The sequence below is a fragment of the Opisthorchis viverrini genome (assembly GCF_000715545.1).
Source record: "Opisthorchis viverrini unplaced genomic scaffold opera_v5_176, whole genome shotgun sequence".
Taxonomy (NCBI): Eukaryota; Metazoa; Platyhelminthes; class Trematoda; order Opisthorchiida; family Opisthorchiidae; genus Opisthorchis; species Opisthorchis viverrini.
Genome location: NW_008751834.1, coordinates 133,084 through 155,816, shown reverse-complemented (window position 1 = coordinate 155,816; position 22,733 = coordinate 133,084). Strand labels below are relative to the sequence as shown.

General features: G+C 44.4%; 1 protein-coding gene across 1 annotated transcript; it reads left to right on the top strand.

Moving 5' to 3' along the window:
• Window positions 1-1,771: 1,771 nt before the first annotated feature.
• Window positions 1,772-21,619, top strand: T265_07596 (hypothetical protein; the record flags this gene model as incomplete). Its single annotated transcript, XM_009173160.1, has 12 exons — window positions 1,772-1,999; window positions 6,381-6,481; window positions 8,413-8,537; window positions 9,871-10,036; window positions 10,939-11,085; window positions 11,231-11,429; window positions 13,509-13,673; window positions 16,120-16,302; window positions 16,733-16,961; window positions 18,679-18,844; window positions 20,595-20,778; window positions 21,282-21,619. The coding sequence occupies 12 exons, from the start codon at window positions 1,843-1,845 to the stop codon at window positions 21,425-21,427; spliced, it is 1,968 nt and encodes a 655-aa protein (XP_009171424.1).
• Window positions 21,620-22,733: the final 1,114 nt, after the last annotated feature.

The window sequence follows — 22,733 nt, the reverse complement described above, 5'->3', positions numbered from 1 at the left end:
TACCTTCCACCGTAAAAACCAAGTCGGTTAGAGGCCACTTGCGGTGACGCCTTGGCAAGATTGAATATGAAGAGGACGCTTGGGATTTGGTGATTCTTATGTAGGTTGCTGACTATAGTTGCCTTTCTTTTGTGTTCGCGTGGGCCTTCGAGTTGCCCGCGATCAGCGTGTTTAACACAATGTGCGAAGAAATTTCAGGTTCAGTGTTGTGAGTCTTGTAGCTTTGGTTGTTGGGGTTGTGGCGGTGACCGTGTCCACAACCGAAGAGACAGCTTCTGAAGGAATGGAGCTGAAGTTTGACAGTTCCACGTTCTCAGTGGTTGTAGGGTTCTCGCCTCATCCCTAGATGTTGAGGTCAACGCCCACGGTTGATATGTCGGTAGGTCTCAGCGCATGTCTCCGCACGTCTGATCCAGCCCATTTCAAAAGTTTTGACTCAGGTGCGGAGTTCACTTTTGGGCCTTCATCGTCTGTTACGCATGATAACACACTATGATTGCACTACGTAATTTGGTTGCTGCGTCCACGCGAAACTCGAGCACCGCTGCCTTTGGCAGCGGGAGGTCTGTGGTGGTTGATTAATCCGGAGTCTCGGCCGGTTGCGTTGGTATGCTTTCAGGTGCAAAGTGGCTATAAGTGTGGGGTCATTGAACTGACACCAAGCGGAAGTGTGTTTCGCACCTTCACCCTAGAACTTCTGTGGTCCAGCTTTCGCGACTATAGAGGGCGATCATCGGATATACGCCAGATCGTTGGGTGGGCCTTTTGAATTTTGACAAACCGATCTAGGTTCTTCTGTGTGGCAGATGGTGTCGTTTAAAGCAATTTGTGTTTCGTTGTAGGTGAGGACACCACCAAAGAGCGACTTCTCCTGCTACGGTGGCGTGGTTTTCCTGGAGAACAACACCCTAGCCTGCTCTCACTCATGCACCCGTCCACCACAGACGTTGTGGTGATCTTAGGCACCGCATCACAGAGCTGTGCGACCTTCTTTGCAGCCGGAGGATCCGGGATAGATAGCGCAAAGCACCCGTTCAGGGAAGTAAGTTGATTATCATTTTTCGTCCACGTCGCTATGTTTTCGTGTTGTTGTCCTCCATAGCTTTAAAAAGCAATGCCTGTCCAGTCTCCCTGTTAAGGCATAGCATTCGCACTGATCTTTCTGATTTCGTTTTTGATGGCTCTGTTTTTAGTTGCGGAATGCTCTGCACCTTTAAGGTAGGGGCAGATGGTCCAGACAATGGGGTTAGGAGAGTTGACCATTTGGCTTTCCTGGTTATCCTGTAAACAAACTCATTTAAATTGCCTCCAGGCCTTGCAGGTGTTGGATCGCGTACTACGTCTGACGTTCGACGGACACCCATTCCTCCAATATCTGTTCTGGTCCATCGACGGCTGTAGAGACCGGTCTGCGTTGACATGGGTCACGATGGAGACCGGGTGCACCCCAGGAACTAAGTGCAAAATGACAAGGGTTATCACGCAAGTGTTAAGTTAGAGTGAAAAGTCAATAAACAACACCTGCAATCTCTGTAAATAAATTGAACCGCGAAAGAATTCTTTCACAAATTTACACGAGGGAAAATCGATACATATTTCGTATCGTGCGCTAATATGTCGTTAAAGAGAGAGGTTGTCGATTGAGGATAATCATAATTTCATCGTTTCGCTATCTGCATACATGTTCCCGTGGGTACTTAACTTGTAGAACATAATAACGTTTTATCTCGCACTATCAGTCTTCGGTCACTGTGTTTTACTGCCTTCACGACGAGGATCTCAGCTGGGTTTACTTATTTAAATAGGTTTGCTGTAACCGCTTCGCCAAAACGTCGCGTAAGGATGCAGGTCGAGCCACTGAAATCTCTGCAGCAAAAGATAATAAACGATGAAGCCAATCGATCTTTCACGAAGAAACACTTGACAAATAGGATTGTTGACCAGTATGCCGACAAGAAAACTTCCTTTGGTGGTTCGCTCGCACAGTGCGTCAGTCACAGTAAGTCGGCTTCCAAATGACTAGATACTTTCTTCCCGTTGAGACAACTGCAGGGACGGTTGCCTCTGCTTACGGCTGAACTGATGTGAAATCTTTGCGCAATCACGATCTGGGGGCACAATTTTTCATCGCTTGTAGTTTTCTATTCCCGAATTTGAACTTCTGTTGGAGGATTTGCATATTACTGGGGCATACTGGCCGGAAGGTCTACTAAGGAAGCACGCGTCATGGCACCCTCATATGTACGGTTTTATTACAGCTTTTGCGCTTTCAGAGTCATGTAGGACTGCCAACCAAGTTCTTGGACAAACGATTGAGAACTTTTCTGATGGGCTGATGGTATTACCCCAGCCATTAGCGAGATGGCTGCGTCGGAGCGGAAGGTCTGGGGTTCGAACCCGACCTCTGACTCTCGACTTCCCCTATCTAGGTTTTAGCAACCTGGCTGTGTCCCAGCCCTCGTGTTTCTTCGGGTGATATGGTAGCTAGTCACCGAAATGGTGTTACAGCTGTACGATATTACCACAACCTTAAAAATTTGAAATCGACGTAGTGCAAAAGTACGTGAACGTTGCCATGAGTAAGTTGGCATCCTTAACCGTGTATCTCAGCCGAGACAGACAGTTGCAACAATCGCTTGTATAGTTTAGGAATCCACAACGAGTGTGCCTCACTGGGGTGCGCAGACAATAATGTGAGTCCGGTTACAAAATGGAGACGGGAATTCCGCACGCATCTTTGATGGAAACTTGCTACTTATAGCGTGCATATTAGTATAAAATGAGGGAATACAGATTCGAAAAAATGAAAAATTGAAAGGTTGTGGCAATAGCGATATCCGTGATGAGTTACGTATGACTGTGGCTGCCTGCCTTTGTAACTTCCACCTTCCTTAAAACATTCGAGAGTGTCGTTAAAACGTATTAGAACCATCTACCAATATCTGATTTGACTAAACAGATTTTGTTGCTGTTGCATGGAAATCACCTGTTAATGGTACAGATATTCAAAGATTGGCTTTAGAAAATTTATGGTTTGACAGTGGGATATAGAAAGTATTCGACCTAGTGAATAAGGCGCTGCTACCTAGATGCTTTCTCAGACCAGAAGCCTTCACCCGTCAGATAAAGACAGTTGACCACCAAGCATGCTTCGCTATGTTAACTGGTTACCTGCGGGACTCCACACGACACTCCACTCTCAACCTAACTCGATATATTTTGGATGCATTATGCAGCCAACCAGCCTGTTGTTAGATGGTTGTTTCCCTCTAGGGAGGAAGACGACTCCAGGTTGTACACATCAGTCTGTTGTCACCAATACAAAATGCCCAACAATGCTGGAGTAGCCAAGCCAGTGCAAAGTCATGACTGTCTAGTGGGCTGTTCCTTTCGGCCAGTCCACATCATTCATGATCTTGAATTTGCACAGTTTAATTTACACATCCATCAGCTGTCAGAAATGGCATGCTTCTGGGAGCCAACACATATATGAGAGCTCAGGAGAGCATCCCTCTCAGGCACGATCAGAAAGCGCAGTAGCAGGCTGCTGCTGCAGTGGCAATTAATGATATGTCAACCATGTCAATCATAACATTCTTATAAGGAGAGTTCTGAATCTCTGCACAAAGTGGTGGGGCCAAAACACAGCTGCTATCGTCTTCACCATAGACGATACACAAGTAGTCATACAATTTGATGGCGAGTTTGAAAGACAGCTGCAGCCCGAATGATCACCGGTAAGCTTCATGGCAGACTGGAATCAGTGTCCAATGCAAGTAGCGTAGGGCAGCACCGTTGAAAAAGACTAAAGCATGTACTTGATCAGTAGTTGATAGTGACGCTTGCTTGGGATGTGCCGGGGCTCAAAGCTGGAAAGGGAACACCTCGTGCTCATGCTCATATAGGCTAAGCCATCGTCCCTTATCTGTGTGGAGCTCATGATAACATATTCGTGTCTGTTCAATCAAAGCTCCGTATTAAGGTGACTAATGACTGACCTCTTGAGGGCTTAGTGAATATCGCACTCCATCTACTTATGTTCATCTATTCATGTAAGGATCTGAACAATGAATGATACATTTGTTTTCAGTATCGGACGTCGCAGACGGGATATAATTCAGGCTGATGAAATTGCTGACATTGCACTACGCGGATCGATGACATACCCATCTGGACGCACCTTCCTTTCATTTTGGCATAACATGATATCTCTATGCTTTGAGCAACTTGTCTGTCGTACCGTTCAAAAACGTTTAGTACCGTTTTAATGAAAACGAATTAGGAGGATACCGTTTTCCCCGTCCATTTTACACTCGGTGACCCTCGAACAAACTGGATACTGAGGTTCCAAAGTAGTTGGAGCATTTTTCGAAGGTTTCGTTATAGAATTTGCATGCATCAGTTACCACGTTCTTCTCTGATGCTTACTGACTTACTGATCGCATGTTCATAGATATCCCCAGGGTCGGGGTGAGCATGTCTTGTGTCAACGGCCTTCCTCCTTTCTAAAAAATCTCGCAGCCTGAATGGCAGATGAACAGATTCCGTTCGGTTAGCTTTAATGCGTCGCCAGTCCCGCAATCATTTATTTGAAAGTCAGTGTCTGTCGGTGCTCACTGCAGTGAACTGAGGTTGTCCGTCTAGAATAATAAAGTCTGCTCAACATAAGGTTTGAGAGACAAAACACAGGTTTGTTCTTCGGCGAGCCCTGCCCCGTTTGTGTTTTTCAGATCGCTTTAGGTTGGATCGACAATCTGTTCATTGAAATGTTTATCTAGTTTGTGCACTTTGGAGAGAACAACTGCCCTCTACTAAAACTTTGAGAAGATTCACGCAAGCGTGATAACCACTTTCCATCGACAGTGGGTATCCATCGAAAAAATTTCGTTTCTTTGGCTCAGGCTTCAATATATATATATATATATGNTATACATCTGAATGACGACCCTGACAGCTTTAATGTAGCATAAATGGGAAAAGGAATGAATGCTAGTCAAGTGGACTGCTTTGATGTTAATTTTTACCCTCAGAAGTGACATGAGAACATCCACTCGGTGATCGTAAATCTAATGAGTCCTCTTCACAGGTTGGTCGATTATTGCGAAATGTGTCTGGTCGTAGTTAGTGGCGTGGTGGCCATGTTTTTATTTTGAGATGGGCTCTAACGCAGCATACTTCCTGCAACGGTAGCCAGTAGCGATGCCCGTCTTGTACTATCTCTTTCACCTCTCCCGCTTCCGGACGGGTTTACTTCATTATCTCACACGGTACATATCTTTAATTATATCACTTGCGGCTCCTGTATCTTACCATTCTTCCTAGTGTTATTTTGAGATGGGCTCTAACGCAGCATACTTCCTGCAACGGTAGCCAGTAGCGATGCCCGTCTTGTACTATCTCTTTCACCTCTCCCGCTTCCGCACGGGTTTACTTCATTATCTCACACGGTACATATCTTTAATTATATCACTTGCGGCTCGTGTATCTTACCATTCTTCGTAGTGTTTTGACACGACACTTGAAACCATTCTGTTTGCCTCTTACGCCTCGAGGGCGTGGCAGGTCGAAATGCTATTTGGTCATCCATACGCTGGCGCACTCATGGATTGGATTCTTCAAAAGCATACATTGTTTCGATTAGTGAAGATAATACTGCAGCGAGTTGTTGATGCCATGATGATAACAATCTTCATCCGCGTGATGGGGCTTACATTTCATACCAGCAAAATATGAACTGTCACTAGACTTGGGAATCCAAACCTTTCGTTATGGCTGCACACTAACAGCTGGCGCAGACAGCCAATGGGTTTTGATTAACCGTCGAAAGTAAAATGGTTTCTTCAACCGGAAAAACAAGACCAACTCTCCAATATCTGTGGCATCGGATTAACATTGGCCATCGACCGTGGAGAATACACTATTCCGTAGCACCGTTAAACTCAGTGCAGTTAATTTCATGATTCAGGTAGCAAACTGCCGGTCACTTTTAGTATTAGCTCGACACGCTATTTTTTATCCCATCAATAACCGCCTTTAAGTTACCGAAAAAAATTGCTATGCTACTGTGTTTTTATCCGTTTGAAGCATTTTCTGATTACTTTGATCGGTATCATACTGTCATGAAGTCTCCTGTTTTTTTTTCATTGGACGGGCTAGGTATGCTCATTGTATTGAGGCTTCAAGATGAATGTAGCGATTTTCGTATGCTATCCGTCGACTATTCTGAGTGACAGGATGTACGTAACTGGGTTTAGGTTACTTCATTTGTTTGATAATTTCACAATTTCGGGAACCGCCATCACTCAAAGCCAGATGTGAAAGTGAATGTGTTTTCCCAGAAAACTAACAGGAACGTTGTCTTTCCTGCTAATTCTCTCCAGATGCTCGTAATCCGCGGTGCATCCTTCCTCGCGCTTGTGATTTGGATGCTTACGAAGCTTTCCGGGAGTTCTTCGACGCCGTTATTATAGACTACCATAAGGTGAGCTACTTAATCGGCCTAATACCCTCGTGTTTCACCAAACGTTTCCAGCTTGTACGTTGAGGTTCACCGGCTAAAATTTATGGTACTTAATTATTTCAATCTTTTTATTAAGGTGAAAGGAGACAAAATAACTCATCCCAAGTCAAATTTTGGTGATCTGAATTCCTTGAACTTCAAAGATTTGAACGCAGATGGTAATATGGTTGTTTCCACTCGTGTGCGACTTGGGCGTACCGTGGCCGGGTATGGATTCTGCCCCACTATTTCCAATGAGCAGAGGCTTGAGTTGGAGAAGAAGGCAAGTGTAATCTGATTCCTATCAATCGTTGTTGGAACGTGCTTTTTCCCTTCTGCAGACTTATTATGTGGCTTCGAAGCTACAAATCTGTGGAGAGGATAATTGGAAATTTGTTGATTTTAGATATTTAACACTAGACACTTGGTGGCGTAAGGTGCTTTCTTCAATTAGTGCTGTAAAGTCTGTATTTTTGTCTGTACTTCACCGTTAGTAGACATGTGTCGTACTGTATTATGTTGGGCTGACTCGTGTTGATTTTTATCTATTTCACTAAAGGCTACAAATTGATCTACGTACTACCCGTCTTAACATTGTGAGCATCCGGAGTGCTAGACTTGGTGCAGTGCTAGAAGCGACTTCCGTGACTACCGTCGTACGAATCAGGCCAGTGGTTGACTGGCACTACCCAGTATTATCCATTGTATGCCTCGGGTGTGTCTTTTGAGTGAGTTTGCACGTAATATGGGCTCTCACTGTTCAGTCAGCTCATTTGCCTACTATAGACCATCAGTTGGGCCTGTCTATGGATTTATCTCCCTACCCACTCTCCGGTCTCATCCTCACTGGTTTTCAGCGAGAGGTAGGTGTTCGTTTACTTGCACACGTCTCTGGTGGCACTGCATATGACATTACCCACCCTGCGCCGGGATCCATGGCTTTTTGGTGTGACAGGTAAACCCGGTAACCGACACCAGTTAGAAACCACGCCTCATAGTTGCAAAAGGTGGTTTTCTGTCAAAAGGGGTGCCAGCGACCTCCAATCTGTCAAGCCTCTTCAATTTAACTTGTGCTTGAGTTAATGATCTGTTTTTGAATACTGCACATATTCCGGAAACTTGGACTTAAGACCAATAGCCTCCAAGTGAATCACCATTTGTTCGATCTTTGAGTCAATGAAGAATGAGGCACTCGGCACCAACGTTTGTGTTAACCGTAGGAAGCACAATGATATACTATCGGGTCGGTGAAACCTGAACAGATGGAATTGCGAATTCAGGACTGGTTTCGAACGACGAACTATATAATCAGGAGCTCGAGTCCTCGTCCTTTTGCTATCTTGTGCCATCTTGCCTTGTGCACTTACACTGGCTATAGCTGCCGCAGCCTTACCCACTGACGATCTGGGAGAATAAAATGGAATAGCTGCGCATCTTTGTTGCATGGAGTCAGAGGGTAGAAGTGGGATTTCCATTCGGAAGTTCAGGTAGAAGCTATTAATTAACGGCGATCGGTTGGATGCATGGGTGCCGCCGAGCGTGCAATCGGATTGTGCTTTCCAATTTCCCTATCCGTTGGTATGTCCACTCTCGAAGTCTTCATCCGGGGATGCAACGATGACCAACGCTACCGAGTGTGCTAGAAACGACTTTCCTCCTTCGCTACCAACTTCGCCTCCCGTAGTTATTCTCTACTCTGCTTGGTCGTACGAGTTCGGGCATAAAATGGTGTATTGCAGATCATTTGCCAATTCGGCCATTTTCTGGCACGTGCGGCGACTGTCCACCGAATTCCCGGATTCACTACACGACCTGTCATTTAGGACTCTTGTTACGCTTACTTTTGATAGATACACGATCTTGTGTGCCAATCAACCTGTCCTTACCGTTGTAATTTCTTCATTCATTCAAAGATTTCCACAGCACTAAAAAATTTGACCGGCGAATACAAGGGCACTTACTACCCGTTGACTGGGATGAAGGAAGAAGATCGTAAGAAGCTGGTGGAGAAGCACTTTCTTTTCCGCGACGATGACAGGTTCGTTTTTATGTCAATCCATGTTCTTGTACTGCTCGTAACATTTCACTGGAGCACAACGAGGTGCCTTTTTACTGTGCGGTTTAAGTTCATGAGTTCGTATATCCTACCACGTTTACTTATTTCCCGAACACCTAAAGGGGCTTTCCAGAGTGACCTCTGGGAGGTGGTCTCCTGAGGACTATCTATATGGAGAACGACAACCGTAGTTCATAGTTATTTCTTAAAAGAACTTTCTCTGCTTGATGAACAAACTGGGTCGTTCAGAACCGATCCAAAACGAGTTGATAAAATCCAATGATATCCGTTGAATACTACTGAGGTTTCCCGGTGCCTTAGAATACAACACTGAGTGGGCACAAGCACGATGATAGATGTGCTTTCTTGATGCAGTTCTATCCATGATGGTGGTAGTCTCTTCGCTAGTGGAAGGCACGTTCACTGTTAAGTTATGATTATTTTCAACACCGATTTCAAACCATCGTGTTGAAGATAATATATTCGATGCTTTATATGAAAATAGTGCAGAAAACGTTTTTCAGTTCGCTGTTCACTGATGCAGATTGATTGAATATTAACCGAATACTCTACGGTTTCAAATGCATACCATCTGTGTTCCACAGTCCTCTTCTTTTTCGTGTTGTGTTCAACCTCAGTTCGTCAGGAGGTCCTTTTTTTACCCATATTGATGGATAGAGAGCAACAAACCCGTTCAAAATCAGCTTTATACCGGAGTGATCATCGCATAAAACCTCGATTGTTTTAACTTTTGTTCTCGTGGAATCTACTCCTAATTCCCCCTCTCTTTAGGGTATCCGAGCTGGAATTAACACAGCAGGTGGAAAAAGAGCTACTGTCCATGAGATCCGTGGTTCGGACCCGAACCCGGCTTATTTGTAGCCTCTGCTTAAACTCGGGTTTCATTCTGGCAGCATGACAGCAATGAGCCGAAATAATAATAGTGGTAAAAGTCGTTTTGCTGTATTTCCCTTTTATCACACGACTGCCGTGCTACCCGAAAGCAGCACGCGCTTAGATACTGCCAGATTGTCAAAGCCTAGACAGGAGCAGTGGAGAGGCAGAGTTCGTGTTCGAACCACGGACCTTCTGGTCACTTAGTTCGCGACCTAACCACTGAGCCATCTCGAGCCAAAAGAATATTACAGCTGAAAAAAACAGTCAATGAGTACCCAGTTTCCATCGGTTGAACAGCTTTTGTTCCTCTTTGTCTCTCTCTATTGGTACGAAATCAGCCTAACAAAATGTTTGAACTGTTAATAACTACTTTGAAGAGATCAATATAAGGAATAATTTATCATCTGCTCACTCTCAGCGTGTTGCGCGATGCCGGTGGTTACATCGACTGGCCGAATGGACGTGGGATATTCATCAACGACAAAGAAAATTTCCTGGTTTGGATAAATGAGGAGGATCATATCCGTGTGATTTCTATGCAAAAGGGTGGGGATCTGATAGCCGTTTACAAACGTCTCGCAAACGTAAGTGCTATATCCAGTCTTGTCTTGTTTTAAATGTTGATTTATCAACGCTATCAAATATTTTGAACCGCTCTCAAGCTAGAAATCATCTGTAAGGTAGTTGGCGCGGAAATCTTTTGATGGAATAAAATAAGCTTAAAAATCATCACCCTGGAAGCGCGGTGGTGCTTGTTTTACCACTCCTACTGTTTTGCCTGGTCTTTGATGGAACCCTTTCAGGCTCACACGGGAGAGACTGCAGCTGTCCACGGTACTGTAATTGCCAGTTGTGGTTATCAGGCTTAGTTCTAAAACTTCATTTTGGTGAACTAGGCCGTTTACAATTCCTCTAAACGAGTTGAATCACTACCATCTGAAATGCGTTTATAGACCACATCGCCTATCAAATATTATCTCTTCAGACACATGTATGTTCTTAACGGACTTAAACTTGCTTCGGGTGACGTTGCTGCTGGAATACCGGTAGTTTGGTGCTGTCTACTCAGCCATCTCTATAAAAGACGACGCTCCGGTAGTTTGGTGCTGTCTACTCAGCCATCTCTATAAAAGACGGCACTCTTCTGCACCATTAAGTTTAGGAATTCACCAGCCACGATGAGTGAAGATATCCATGTAGATGCGCGGCATGTTTATGTTCGTTGAATTAATGAACGCCGCTTACTCGTGCAGCTACACAACAGCAGGTAGTAGCGGGTTGAATAAGTGAAGACGTGTGCTTCAAAGTCAACAAGAATATCTCCTACTCACATAGCTTCTCAACTGCATCGGTGTCCTTCCAGCAGTTGTTTCATTTCGTCCCTTGACTTTATTTTTCTAATCTTTGCAACCAATTTTTCATGATTGTTTGCGCGCATTTACGATATAATCTGGAAAAATGTCGATGTACTGCTGTTCTTTTTCAGGCGATTTCAGAATTGGGCAAGACACTGACTTTCGCGACCAGTGATCGATTTGGTTTTATCACCTTCTGTCCCTCCAATCTGGGGACTACTCTTCGCGCCAGTGTGCATGCTCGTGTCCCCTACCTGTCAGCTCTGCCGAATTTCGAGGTGAGATATCAAAACAAGCTCCACTTGAAGGAGTTTTCAAACTTTTTAGGATTACTGTTGCACGTAGCATTTCGATTATTTCTGAACAACCTAACAGGTGTCCATACTGCCGTGCAAAAAAGTGAGCCAGTTTTTTTTCTTTTAGCAAATATGTGAAAAATACAACATTCAGGCCCGAGGTACTCATGGTGAACACACCGCGTCTGTGGGTGGTGTCTACGATTTGAGTAACAAACGCCGTCTCGGTCTGACTGAGATTGAAGCCGTCACGGAGATGTACAATGGTGTTCAAGCCCTCCTTGATCTTGAAAAGCAGTTGGCTGATTACAACAAGGACGCTCCTGGTGGGTTTTGCTTTACTTTATTATTCTATTTCTCATGAGAATTCGTCGCCCTTATCGTCACCAGCAACCATGCATGAGTATTACTTGCCGATGCCCACTGGGCATGCAGTCACACCAGAGGCCCGTCGACAAATTCCCTCCTGTTGTAGCCACAACTCTAATTGGTGCATCATTCGATGCCAAGTAAAACCGGGTGTTCGCACAGATCGAGAATCTTGATGAATTGGAAAGGCTGAAAAACTAACAGAAGCGAAGAAAGCTGGTTTTTCCACGTGACTCATCCAACATGTTCTGGGAATCCTCTTAATTTCGAAGCTGTCTGCGTAGTAACTCTCTGAGATCTAGCACAAAAGGAGCGTTTGGGCCGTTGGACGCAGTACTTAGAACAATAGTACAATTGGCCACTGGCTACTTCTCATCTTGGCTGTCGGCCTTTGACAGAAATATGGAATATGTATATGGGCGCCATTTAGCCTCAAGTGGTTAGAGCGCGAATTTACTGACCGGAAGGATCGTGGTTCGAATCCGACCCCCGCTTCTCGACTTCCCCTGTCTAGGCCTGGGCAGTCTGGCAGTATCTCAGCCCTCGTGCTTCCTTCGCGTAGCATGGCAGCTAGGCACCGGAAGGGCGCTACAGCTGAACGCTTTATTTCTTTCTTTTAGCCTCAAACGTGTCCGGGTGTACATCCATACGAAAAATGATTGTGGTCCTAGTCTCGGCTGTTTTCAAGAGTTGTGGTGGATCTCCCAGTTTGTGGCTGCTTTAACTATTTGTGTTTATCTAGGATGTGATCGGCAAGGATACCCACTTCCATTTTCGTTCAGCCTCGTCATCTGCGAAATGGTGGTAAAACTGTAGGAAATCCTGATGTTCATATTTCTTTCGGCAAGAATCTCATCGGCCTGGATTGCACAGAGCACATCGTTCCGATCTGTGAAGTTGAGGACGAAGGACAAACACTGTGGAGTAAACTGTCTGCCACCACCATGTTACAGTAAGCGCCTTGCATGTACAAGGTGCCAAGTCCTACTTCGGAATATTCCACCTCTGAACATACCCCCTGCTATTCAAGGGGAAGCACTGGAGGTCATGGAATATTATACATACCTCGGTAGTTGTATTACCTCCGACGGAAATTTGTCCGATAAAATCACTTGACGAATCGTGTATGCCAAGTTTCGTCATTTGTGGCCTTTACTACGCATATCACTGGGCCCTACGGGCCCTGTAAATTACGGTATGGTATGGGTTGTGTTACTGTACGGCTACGAGATATGACACCTACGGACAGACAACTTGAACCGTCTTTTGGTTTCCGACCGCCAATATATCCACTGGAAGGAAGCATGAGGGTTGAGATACTTCTAGGCTGCCCAAACCTAGACATGAGTAGTCAAGATGCTGGGGTTGAGTTGGAACGATAAACTTTCTGACTAGTAAGTTCGAACTACTGAGATATCTCGAGCTCACTTATTGTGGTGACTGAACCTCCACCCATTTTTTCAGGACAAGTTGTACAGTGCACAATCAGTGGAAATGTATCGAGGTCTTTGGTGATGAGTTACGTCGAAAACTTGAAATTGGCTGACCTATGTGCTGTGCGATTCTGCTTATCAACCTAAAACAACATGCGTTTTCGTAGGCTGAAGTCATATAATATCTTTTGATCCGTATCACAAGCTCCAAGCTTCCTTCGTACCGACCGTTAATGTGGAAATACATTATAACCAATTTTTTTCGGAAATATTTTGTTTACGCAACTGCGAACCCCTTAGGCTACCAGAGTTCACATTCACGCCACTAGTTTGGACAGTTCTGTCATAGTAATTAATCATTCGCTTGAGCAAACCATTTTGTGGTTAAGACAATCGTAACCTACTTGTTTCAGACCCTCCAATCGAAAAGAAGAACCTAGGAACTCGTCTCTTTTCGCATTAGAGTCCTTTGACGTCTAATGTTGATGGCTGTGTGTTTGCCTTTACCCTTCATTTGTCATTGATTTCCGATGAATTACATGGACTCGTACACCCTTGTTACCACACCAATCATGTAAATCCCATGTACTGTGCATTCTACAGCTGGTGTTATGCCGGTTGAACCGCTTCCCTATCTGAGCCGCCTTTTGGAAGCTGCGGACCCAGTGAAGAACTACACTCGCAAACATTTGACTCCGGAAGTCATTAAGAAATACGATGGCGTACGCACTACGCACGGTGCCACTGTTGCACACATGGTTCGTAACGGTAAGTTATGCATGAACACACTGTTGGATTGACACTTTGGTACTATGAGGGGGTTTGTTCTGTTCAGACTTCAGAATTGGACTGTGGCACACATGAAATACTGAGCGCAGTTCCGATTGAGAAGGTCTTGTCGCAGTACCTGTTTTTGCTTTACACCACTTTAAGTAACGGCTAGTACTATTCATCAGTTGCTAGTGATTGATCCAGAGGTAAGGTAGCAACCAATGTACAATGACTGTCATCAACTTGCTCACCTAACTTCATGTGTCGGCTGATAGTAATTCTGCATTAAAAATAAGGAGCCACTTACTCCCAGTTGTTCGTTCCCAGTTATACTACCACCACAAAAATTCTGAATACTCTAAGGTTTCCAGTTCATATCACACCATATTTCCATCGTTAATAATTTATTGAACATGGTACATTATTAACATTACTATAAACACGTTCTGGCACGGAGTCTGCTGAGAGGCATACGTATGATGGGCTGACGTCCGTTTTCGGATTGAACCGTCACACCGAACATGGTGTTCTATAGTTAGCCGTGATTGGACTGGATTCCGTTGACACGATATAGCTAACTGAAAGTCACATCTAGCACCGTCGCGAGCTCAGTGCACCGAATTGCTTAGTATGCTGGGGTAGGTTTTGGTGTTTACGCCGATGGTCACAGAAAGTCACTTATAACAATGTTGCAAGTTCAGCTACCTGATAAACTCAGAATGCTAAGACAGATATGATAAACTGACTTCATCTACCAACGTTTTAACGGTGGTGTTGCATTGAACGTCATCGAAAAATGCCACAGACCCTGTGATTCTCAGGGCTTTAACAAATATGCCTCTGATCAGACTTAATTCGAAAGCCTGTCCCCGGTTCACCAGTGATGAGTAGCTCATCCACTTACAACTATTCGTGTAGTTTATGTCGACTGCACAACTCGGTGACTATCTTAACCGAGCTTTTATTCGATCGGGCACTAAGAAAATCACTGACAGTGCAATCGGCTGTGTACTGAAAACCGACCATCTGCACAGTCTGGGTACGTCGTTTGAGATTGTTTACCGTGTTCCCGTACACAAATTCAGGGTCGGAAGACGTCTTTCACCAGCCACGGTTGAGGCTGTTGTCAGGAAACTCAGCCGACCTGCAATTTGCTTACCAAAGAGTCAGGTTCAGGTTCCCAGACTTCTCTGGTCTAGAACACTGCCCCCTTTCCCATAGTCTAACCAAAACCAACCTCAGAATCCCGCAAGCTCCCATCCACACATTTAGCCGGGAGTCACAACAGATGAATACAACGTAGTCGCACCACGCCTCTGTTTTCCGCCTTAAATTTTGTCACATTTTGCTGTATTGGTCCACCGAGAGCTCATCGAAAGCGATTGTCTTTTTCATGTTTTACGATTATATATNTATATATATAGGCTGGTTGGCATAGTTTCAGTGGCATAACGACGCTAATTGTAGGGCTGGCAGTCCACCGTAGGATATTCACATATCCCGTGATTGGAGACAGGCCATCTAACACCGGATAGTGTTGTTCTCCATAAGTGGTCGATTTGGTAGCTAGGGTGTGATCAAACGGTTGGTTTCTTGGACTTAACGCACTTCGCACGAAGATACTGAAGTCTCTTCAACCGCGCAATACCGGTTTCACCCTTCTTGGGGATCATCAGGTAGACACAGTCGAAGTTTCCCTCAACTTTATGTTCCACTTGAACCCAAATTGGATGAATTCTGACAAGTATTGGTTTGCACAGGAATTCAGTTTTGACTGCAAACTCAACTGAATTAAGCCAATTCTTGTTTACGATGGTCTGCACCAGACCTCTTGTTTCAATTGGTACGATATTGGAAATATTGCGTTAAATCGTCTAGACGTACTGCACCACTCTTAAGGTTGCTGAAAACTCTTGGATAGCTCACGATCCGTTTCTCCATTCCTGGGGCTCACCAGGTAAGCATTTTACTAGAGTTTCGAAGGTTAAATAAATGCGTAGGTGAAATAATCTAAAACAGTCACTTAACTGAGACTGACACTTGAATAAATCTCTCGCCTGTCGTGCTTTCCAGCTGAATATGCGGCGCAAACGGTGCCTCTTGGTTCAGGAAATCAGATCTTGGAGTACAGACGACCGGTTACTTCGTTGGGTTTAATGCACACGAATTTCTAGCCATATCAGACACTTGGGAGCATCAGAAAATCAACCTGTTAGTCTGCAAAGCCTGCGTGCCCGACCGTCACATTCCTTTCTTTCTATCTTATTAGCTACTCTGGTGAATGTGCATGATATTTTAAGGCGTCACACGAGTAATTAGTCATTAGGTTAAAGTCATGCATTCCGGACGTCTCATCGACTGGGGTTAGTGGCTGTTGATTCTTCGCCAGCATCGTTTTCGGAATAATGTCACGAACCTAAACTTATCTTTTGCTGGTTGTCAGGTGCTTACAACCCACATTCAATCTGTCCGCGTACGGGAGAAGCTGAATGCTATACAAAGTTTGTCGACTACCTGGATGCTGTGATTTTGGACTATCATGGAGTGAATGATCCAGCTTTCAAACACCCACCGCCAACTTTCGGGGACTTGAACAATCTACCCTTTGGTGACGTCGACCCTGAAGGTACTTCAGTTTCTGCTGTTGAGATGCTATTTTTCCTTGTTGTTTAACAAAAATTTCAACAATTCTACCATACATCAATGAAGGGAACTTTAGGCCTCATTGATACACTAATTCTATTGTGGATACCAGTGAGCCGTTAACTTTAGTCTAGCTCGTAGCAGAACACGGCCTACTTTATTTTGATATGATATGCGGTAGGAGCGTCTCGATTTACTGTCACCCCAGGTGGATCCTTTTTTTCTCGCCTTACCCCTAGTAATGCACTGCGTTATAGTCACGAGGCCACATAGTTCCGGCGAACGGATATCTCTTGTTCGGAATTTTGGAAAACATGTTAGACTGAATTACTCTATAGATTTTAAATCCACAGATATTCCATAACCCCACACCAAGCCTAATACTTTGTTTACTCACTTTCTTCCTCACCAAGGCAAATTTGTGGTGTCTACGCGTGTTCGGGTTGGTCGCAGTGTCGATGGATTCCTATTCTCAACCATTATGAGCAAGCAGGATCGTTTGGATTTGGAAACAAAAGTTTCAACCGCCCTCAAAAGTCTCACAGGTGAACATGCCGGTTCCTACCATCCGCTGGCTAACATGTCTGAAGCCACCAGGAAACAGCTCGTGGAAGACCATTTCTTGTTCAAAAATGACGATCCGTAAGCTAATTTTTCAAGCCAAATTCATCCTGTTTTATTCATTTTGGTTATTTGATTTCTGACTCAGCATCACCACAGGGGAACACCGCAGTTGTAAGAAAGCCTGCGAGGTCAGGTTTCGATCTACGTGGATGTGTAGTGCAGGGTGTGATATACACGAATGACGGGGTGTTACTAGTAATTGGAGGTGAACTAATTTAAAACCATCATGTGACCCTGTCAGGCTGTCAGTGACCCTAGCTAGACATTCAACCGGTTGTAGTTTAGAGGAGGTAGATTCATTTATGTAAACCCATTGTATGAAATGAAATGCAGGCCACGGAACGGAATAGTGTTGATACAGATCTGAATCAATTTAATGGTGTGTTGTTTCGGGTTGTTAGAATATGAAGAAAAGGAAGAATCGTCAAAAAGAGTGGTGTTCTGGTGGTTCGGATAAAAAAAACGAGGAAAGGAGCGCAGAAGGTCAACATGTAAAGGATAACTTTAGAGACAAACGTGGGTGATACAGTGGTTACTGTGGCTGAAGGTTTGAGATAGAAGTGGTAATGTCTGCCGTGGTAGTCACTCAGTCGCTCAGCTGCAAAACATGTGCCAATTGTACGTGGTAATACTGACTGAATGAAGACCTGTGCCTATAGTGATCAGTGTACGGTGACAATCGGATGTCAATGGTGACAAGTACTCCAGAGTGAAATAAGTACTATGGGTTGGCTGGAATGGTGTCATAGAAGCACTTTGTGCAAGGGAGAGTTTGTTGGATAATAACCGTCCAAGCATAGCCAAAGATGGAATGTAGTCAGAACCCGTGAATGATCGAACTTCGAATGAAACACCAGGAGAAGTTAATATTTGGAGTGTTTGAATACTCAGTCGCAGCCACCGAGGAAAGTGAATCATCTAGAGCTCGAAATCACGAGGAATATTTTATTAGAATGAAAGGTCAAACTAGAGGGTGTATTCGAAGTGAACATTTAAAAACGTGAAGATTCAAGCGCGTCTGCTTTACTTGATGGGGTTTTGGGTTTGGGATAGGGCCAACTGAACCGAAGATGTGTGGCATGGATATCGAAGAATGAAAGATGGGAGCGAAAAGTAAGCAAACTTACCAACTCAACCCTCGAAATGAGGATGTCTTAAAGTTCCAGCTGAAATTTATTCCCGCAGGTGATATCTACCCATATAAAAAGGCTAAAAAGCGTGGTGCACCTCGTTTATTCTTGTTCAGAATCATAAATCTAGGCAAATTTCAACCTTTCACCTATACCTTGTAGGCATTCTGCTCAGGTTCAAAGAAACCCATGAATCTTCCTCCTAAGAAGTTATCAGTAGAAGAGCCATTCGATATAGGATCACGCAACAAAAATACTTGGTTGTTGGGTAAGCGTCACCGTTGCCCACTCAACTGCAAGCTAATTGCAGTCTTAGATTAATCTCCATAGCAATCTGTGGAATGAAGCAACTGTACTATGCCGTTAGGTGTGGGTTGATATCAGTTGAGGGATCAAACATGGATTGGGATCTATTCTGTCGCATTAGTTTGGTCCAAAACGCATCGCTTCCTCATGGATTTCATTTGGTTAAGCCGTACAAATGCAAGGTGTTTGGTTGTGCCAAGTCATCAGCTGTGCGACCATTTTTAGTGATGGTTGTTATCGGTAGCCTGTCACTTATTCACATTCCTCGATAACATTTATCCCCGCTGCCATTGTAACAGTGTGCTCCGTGACGCCGGTGGATATCGAGACTGGCCCCATGGACGTGGTATTTTCCACAATGCCAACAAGACCTTCTTGGTCTGGTTGTGTGAAGAAGACCACATGAGAATTATCTCTATGCAAAAGGGGGGAGATTTAGCAGCTGTGTACAAACGACTCATCCAGGTGAGTTTTACCTGTCAGCCACTATTTAGTATGTGGTATTTTCAACAAGAAGCTGCTACTGCTCTGTCTTCTTGGGTCTGTTGTTATAACCCCTCCCGAATTATTCTGTTCGGGTCCGGATGACCTTAGGATATCTTATCCTGGCGTTCCTTTCATGCTGTCATTTCTTTATCCTACATTTTCGATAATGACAAGTTATTGGAGTATGTTTAGCCGAACAGAGTCTATTGGCAGTTTTAGTTTTACTGAGCACGCCACTTAGAGTTACCATTCTAGGCAAGGCATATCTTTTCAGGTTCTCATTTTCCCTCCCCTATGTGGTCGTGTGACGGGTTTTTGGCAATCCAATGTGCCCTTCATCGCTAGTGACTCGGTTATTTTCTGTGGGCTGAGACCGAATCTTGCCTGCTATGTTCGCTAGCTTAACTTGCTTGAGATTTTTCAGCTTAATTTTCGAAGAATGTGCACTGATTATCGGAATAGATAACGATACGTTATGTGAAGACATTCATATTGATCGAATTGGAGTCTTTGGAATGGTACTCCATCATATTATTCACTTAGCAAATGCGTCTCCCACCATATTTTTCTGTTTCATGCTTCCACTATTATTCTATCGCCTCTGGCTAATTTAAAGAGACCTCAATTCACCACAATTCACTTTCGTCACGTGCTGACAACTGAAAAATGAGCATAAAAGGGCCACTAGCCGTAGTACGAATTGGTAGCTTACATTGCTGAGTTTTTCGGGACTGATTCACGTTTGTTTCTCATTGGCCATCATTGATAGTCGTTCTTTCCACATTCTTTGATGCAACACACCGAATCATAGCGCAGATTGTTCTAACGGGTGGTAAAAGTATGTTGTGGGAACAGATTACACGTTTTGAACCAGCCGATTGCCAAAAGACGACTCGCGGCAGTAGCCGAAAATGTTTTTGAGGCGACTGGAACCGTCATTTGGGTCAGTGTTTATATTCACCTGGGCGTTCACGTTTTACTCCCGCTTCTTCTCGAGCAGAGGATGACAGGTTGGCATAAAGCTGAGACATCAGGGCAGCTGACATCAATTGCTGCCTATGTTACTCATGTTGTTTCTGCTGTCAGCTTTTTGTCCCAGTTGTCTAAGTTATCACCTGGAGGTGTAAATTCTTCAGATGTTTGCGTAGCCATCACCAGATCCTTTTTATTCCTTCTGTTGCTTGAGTTTATCTGACTAAATTGGCATGGTTCTATGACTGGAGCCCCTGCCGATGATGATGACGATGAGTCCGACCAAGGAAAACCTCTTAGACTTGGAATTGCTCTACACTTTGGAACACTACTTTTGCACGACGTTCATCTAAACCCCATGGTCTCCGTCTAAAATTGTGCTCACTTGAGGAGCGAGTCAACATCACACTCTAAGTGAACTACTTAAGTGAAGGATAAATGGCGCTATACTCAGTATGGGTGCTTGATAACCAGGCATCTGATCCGCCGCCCGGTTGCCAAATAGAGCCGGTAACTACCAAAAAGGTTGGGAGTTTAAATCTTCCTAAAAACTGGCCGACTACGGGGCTCTGATGGTCTCAAGCTGGCCGAAACAGCTCTACTTTGTCCAACACATTTTGATTTCGTTTGCACGATACAATCCTGACATTGGTAACATGACCTTAAAGCCACTGGTAGTCCACTTTTGGATGGATTCTTTATGCGTCTTCTTGCGTTATCCTTGCCCTAAAACCCACCCATCCCTTCTTTTGTTCAGGGTATTCAAGCCATCGAAAAGACACTACCATTTGCACACAGTGATAAGTATGGTTATATAACCTGTTGCCCGAGTAATTTGGGAACCACAATGCGCGCTAGCGTTTTGCTCAAGATTCCCAAGCTGAGTGCACAAAAAGCCAAGCTGGATGAAGTCTGCGCCAAATACCGTCTACAAGCTCGGGGTAAGCTACAAATTATTTCACTTCAGGAGCTTAATATTCCCGTGCTAATTTGTCCACACTGTCTTCTTCAGACTACAGTAGAGAACCACTTTTCTGGCTCTGCGCGCCAATTTTCAATAGCTCAGAGGTCAAACGCCAAACATTTGTGAGGGTTGGCGTGGGTAGTTGATCCGTTTCATCCGTATGCCACCACAACAGATGTGCATATCCCGGTAACCAATGAAACATCTCATAGGTTCATGTTAGCCCCCATTCTGGGGGAGGCCATCACCATTCAATATCATTACGCATTGTACGCATCTGGGCGGTCAAAATTTCGACCACGAAAACGTTGATCTCACTGCGAATCGGTTACCGACGTTTCGAAGTTCGGGTATTCAACTCTGCTGTCATGTCAAAACTCATACATCTTGCATGTATTTCGGCTCCCGTGTTTTCTTCAGGCTATGTGACAGACATTCACCGAATTGATGCTAACATGTGATTCTCCCTGTTTTTCGTAGGTCTCCACGGAGAACACACTGAATCGCCAGAAGGCATTCACGATATCAGTAACAAACGACGTCTTGGTTTGACCGAGTTGGAAGCTGCCAAGGAAATGGCCGACGGTGTCGCTCAAATGATTGCTATTGAAAAATCCTTGCCATAAGGCTCGCTACCCGATTGGTGATGCCCAGAGCTGTTACCCGTACCACAATCGACCTCCGGATTCGCTTCAGTGACTTTGGACAGCAGCGTATCTAGATAACCCTCCTAGTTTACCAGACTCTTATCTCTGTTCACCCTATTTTGTTCATTTTTGCCCTAGACCGGTTGAAATAAGCAAAATATTTAGCGGATCTTTTCTCTCTCATTCGACTCTCGCAGTATTTGGGTGCAACCGAGCTCTCTGGGAATCGTCTTTTAGTTTTTGGCGGTCTAAATTGGGTTACGTCATTTTTAACTAAGGCTTACTGACATGAAGTCACAATGCATTGAATGTGGAGATTTGCTAAATTTCAGCGATATAACCTACGTTCGGTGCGGAGTTATGGTGAGGAGACTTCATTCTGAGCGTAGGATATTACCCACTTGCTCAGTTTACTGCCCACGCACTGGCAGTCCCACTTAGTCCATCAAAATATAATATAATCGAAATCGAATATAATCGAAATCAGCTTGCGGTCACTAGCATCGTGTCTCAAGGAGAGTCACGTTGGACTCTTTCTTGACAGCAGATCAAAAGTTTATTGGTTCATGTCGTGTTTGAATAGGGTACGTAGTTGTGGCTTGCAGAAATACTGTACGATGACCGTCCACGACTCACACCGTGAAACCGATGAACGCGTACTGCGCTTGTGTGCTAATTAATGCAGTTTTAGTTTGTTTACTGACGTCCTTACAAAGGGTGTTTTCATGTAATAGGCTCAAATACTGACAGAACACTCGGCTTTATTGCACAAGACTGTTTCTATTAGTTATGGTCCCACCGAAGTGAGCAGTTACTGAATTTCTGGACTGCACCTTTTTCAAGCAGTAGTAACACATTTTGGAACGGTTTTATGGCAATTGTCGCTCCTTTAATGTATTTGTTATCCCGTCAGATCCGTCCACTGACACGTCTGTGTGTCTGACTTGCGTCTGTGACTGTGTCTGGTAGAAATATCAGCAATCCATTGGCTAGGCTCACGCCAGTTGTATGCCAGCCGGTGGGAGCAACTATGTGGACACGGGATAATGAAGATGGAACATCAGTTGTATTTTTTCGCCGATCAATAGGTAGTATCTGCACGGTGATAACTGTGCCTAAACAGGGTACCCGCGCTGTTTGAAAAGCACTTGCGCGTTGCATAGGCTTTTCTGTCTCTAGTCTATTTCACAACAAAATCTGGTGAATTCATCAGGCTCAGCACGGCGGGAAGTGGGCAAAAATGTACGCTGTTACAACGGTCTGTTGGTAGCCGGACCAGTTTCGA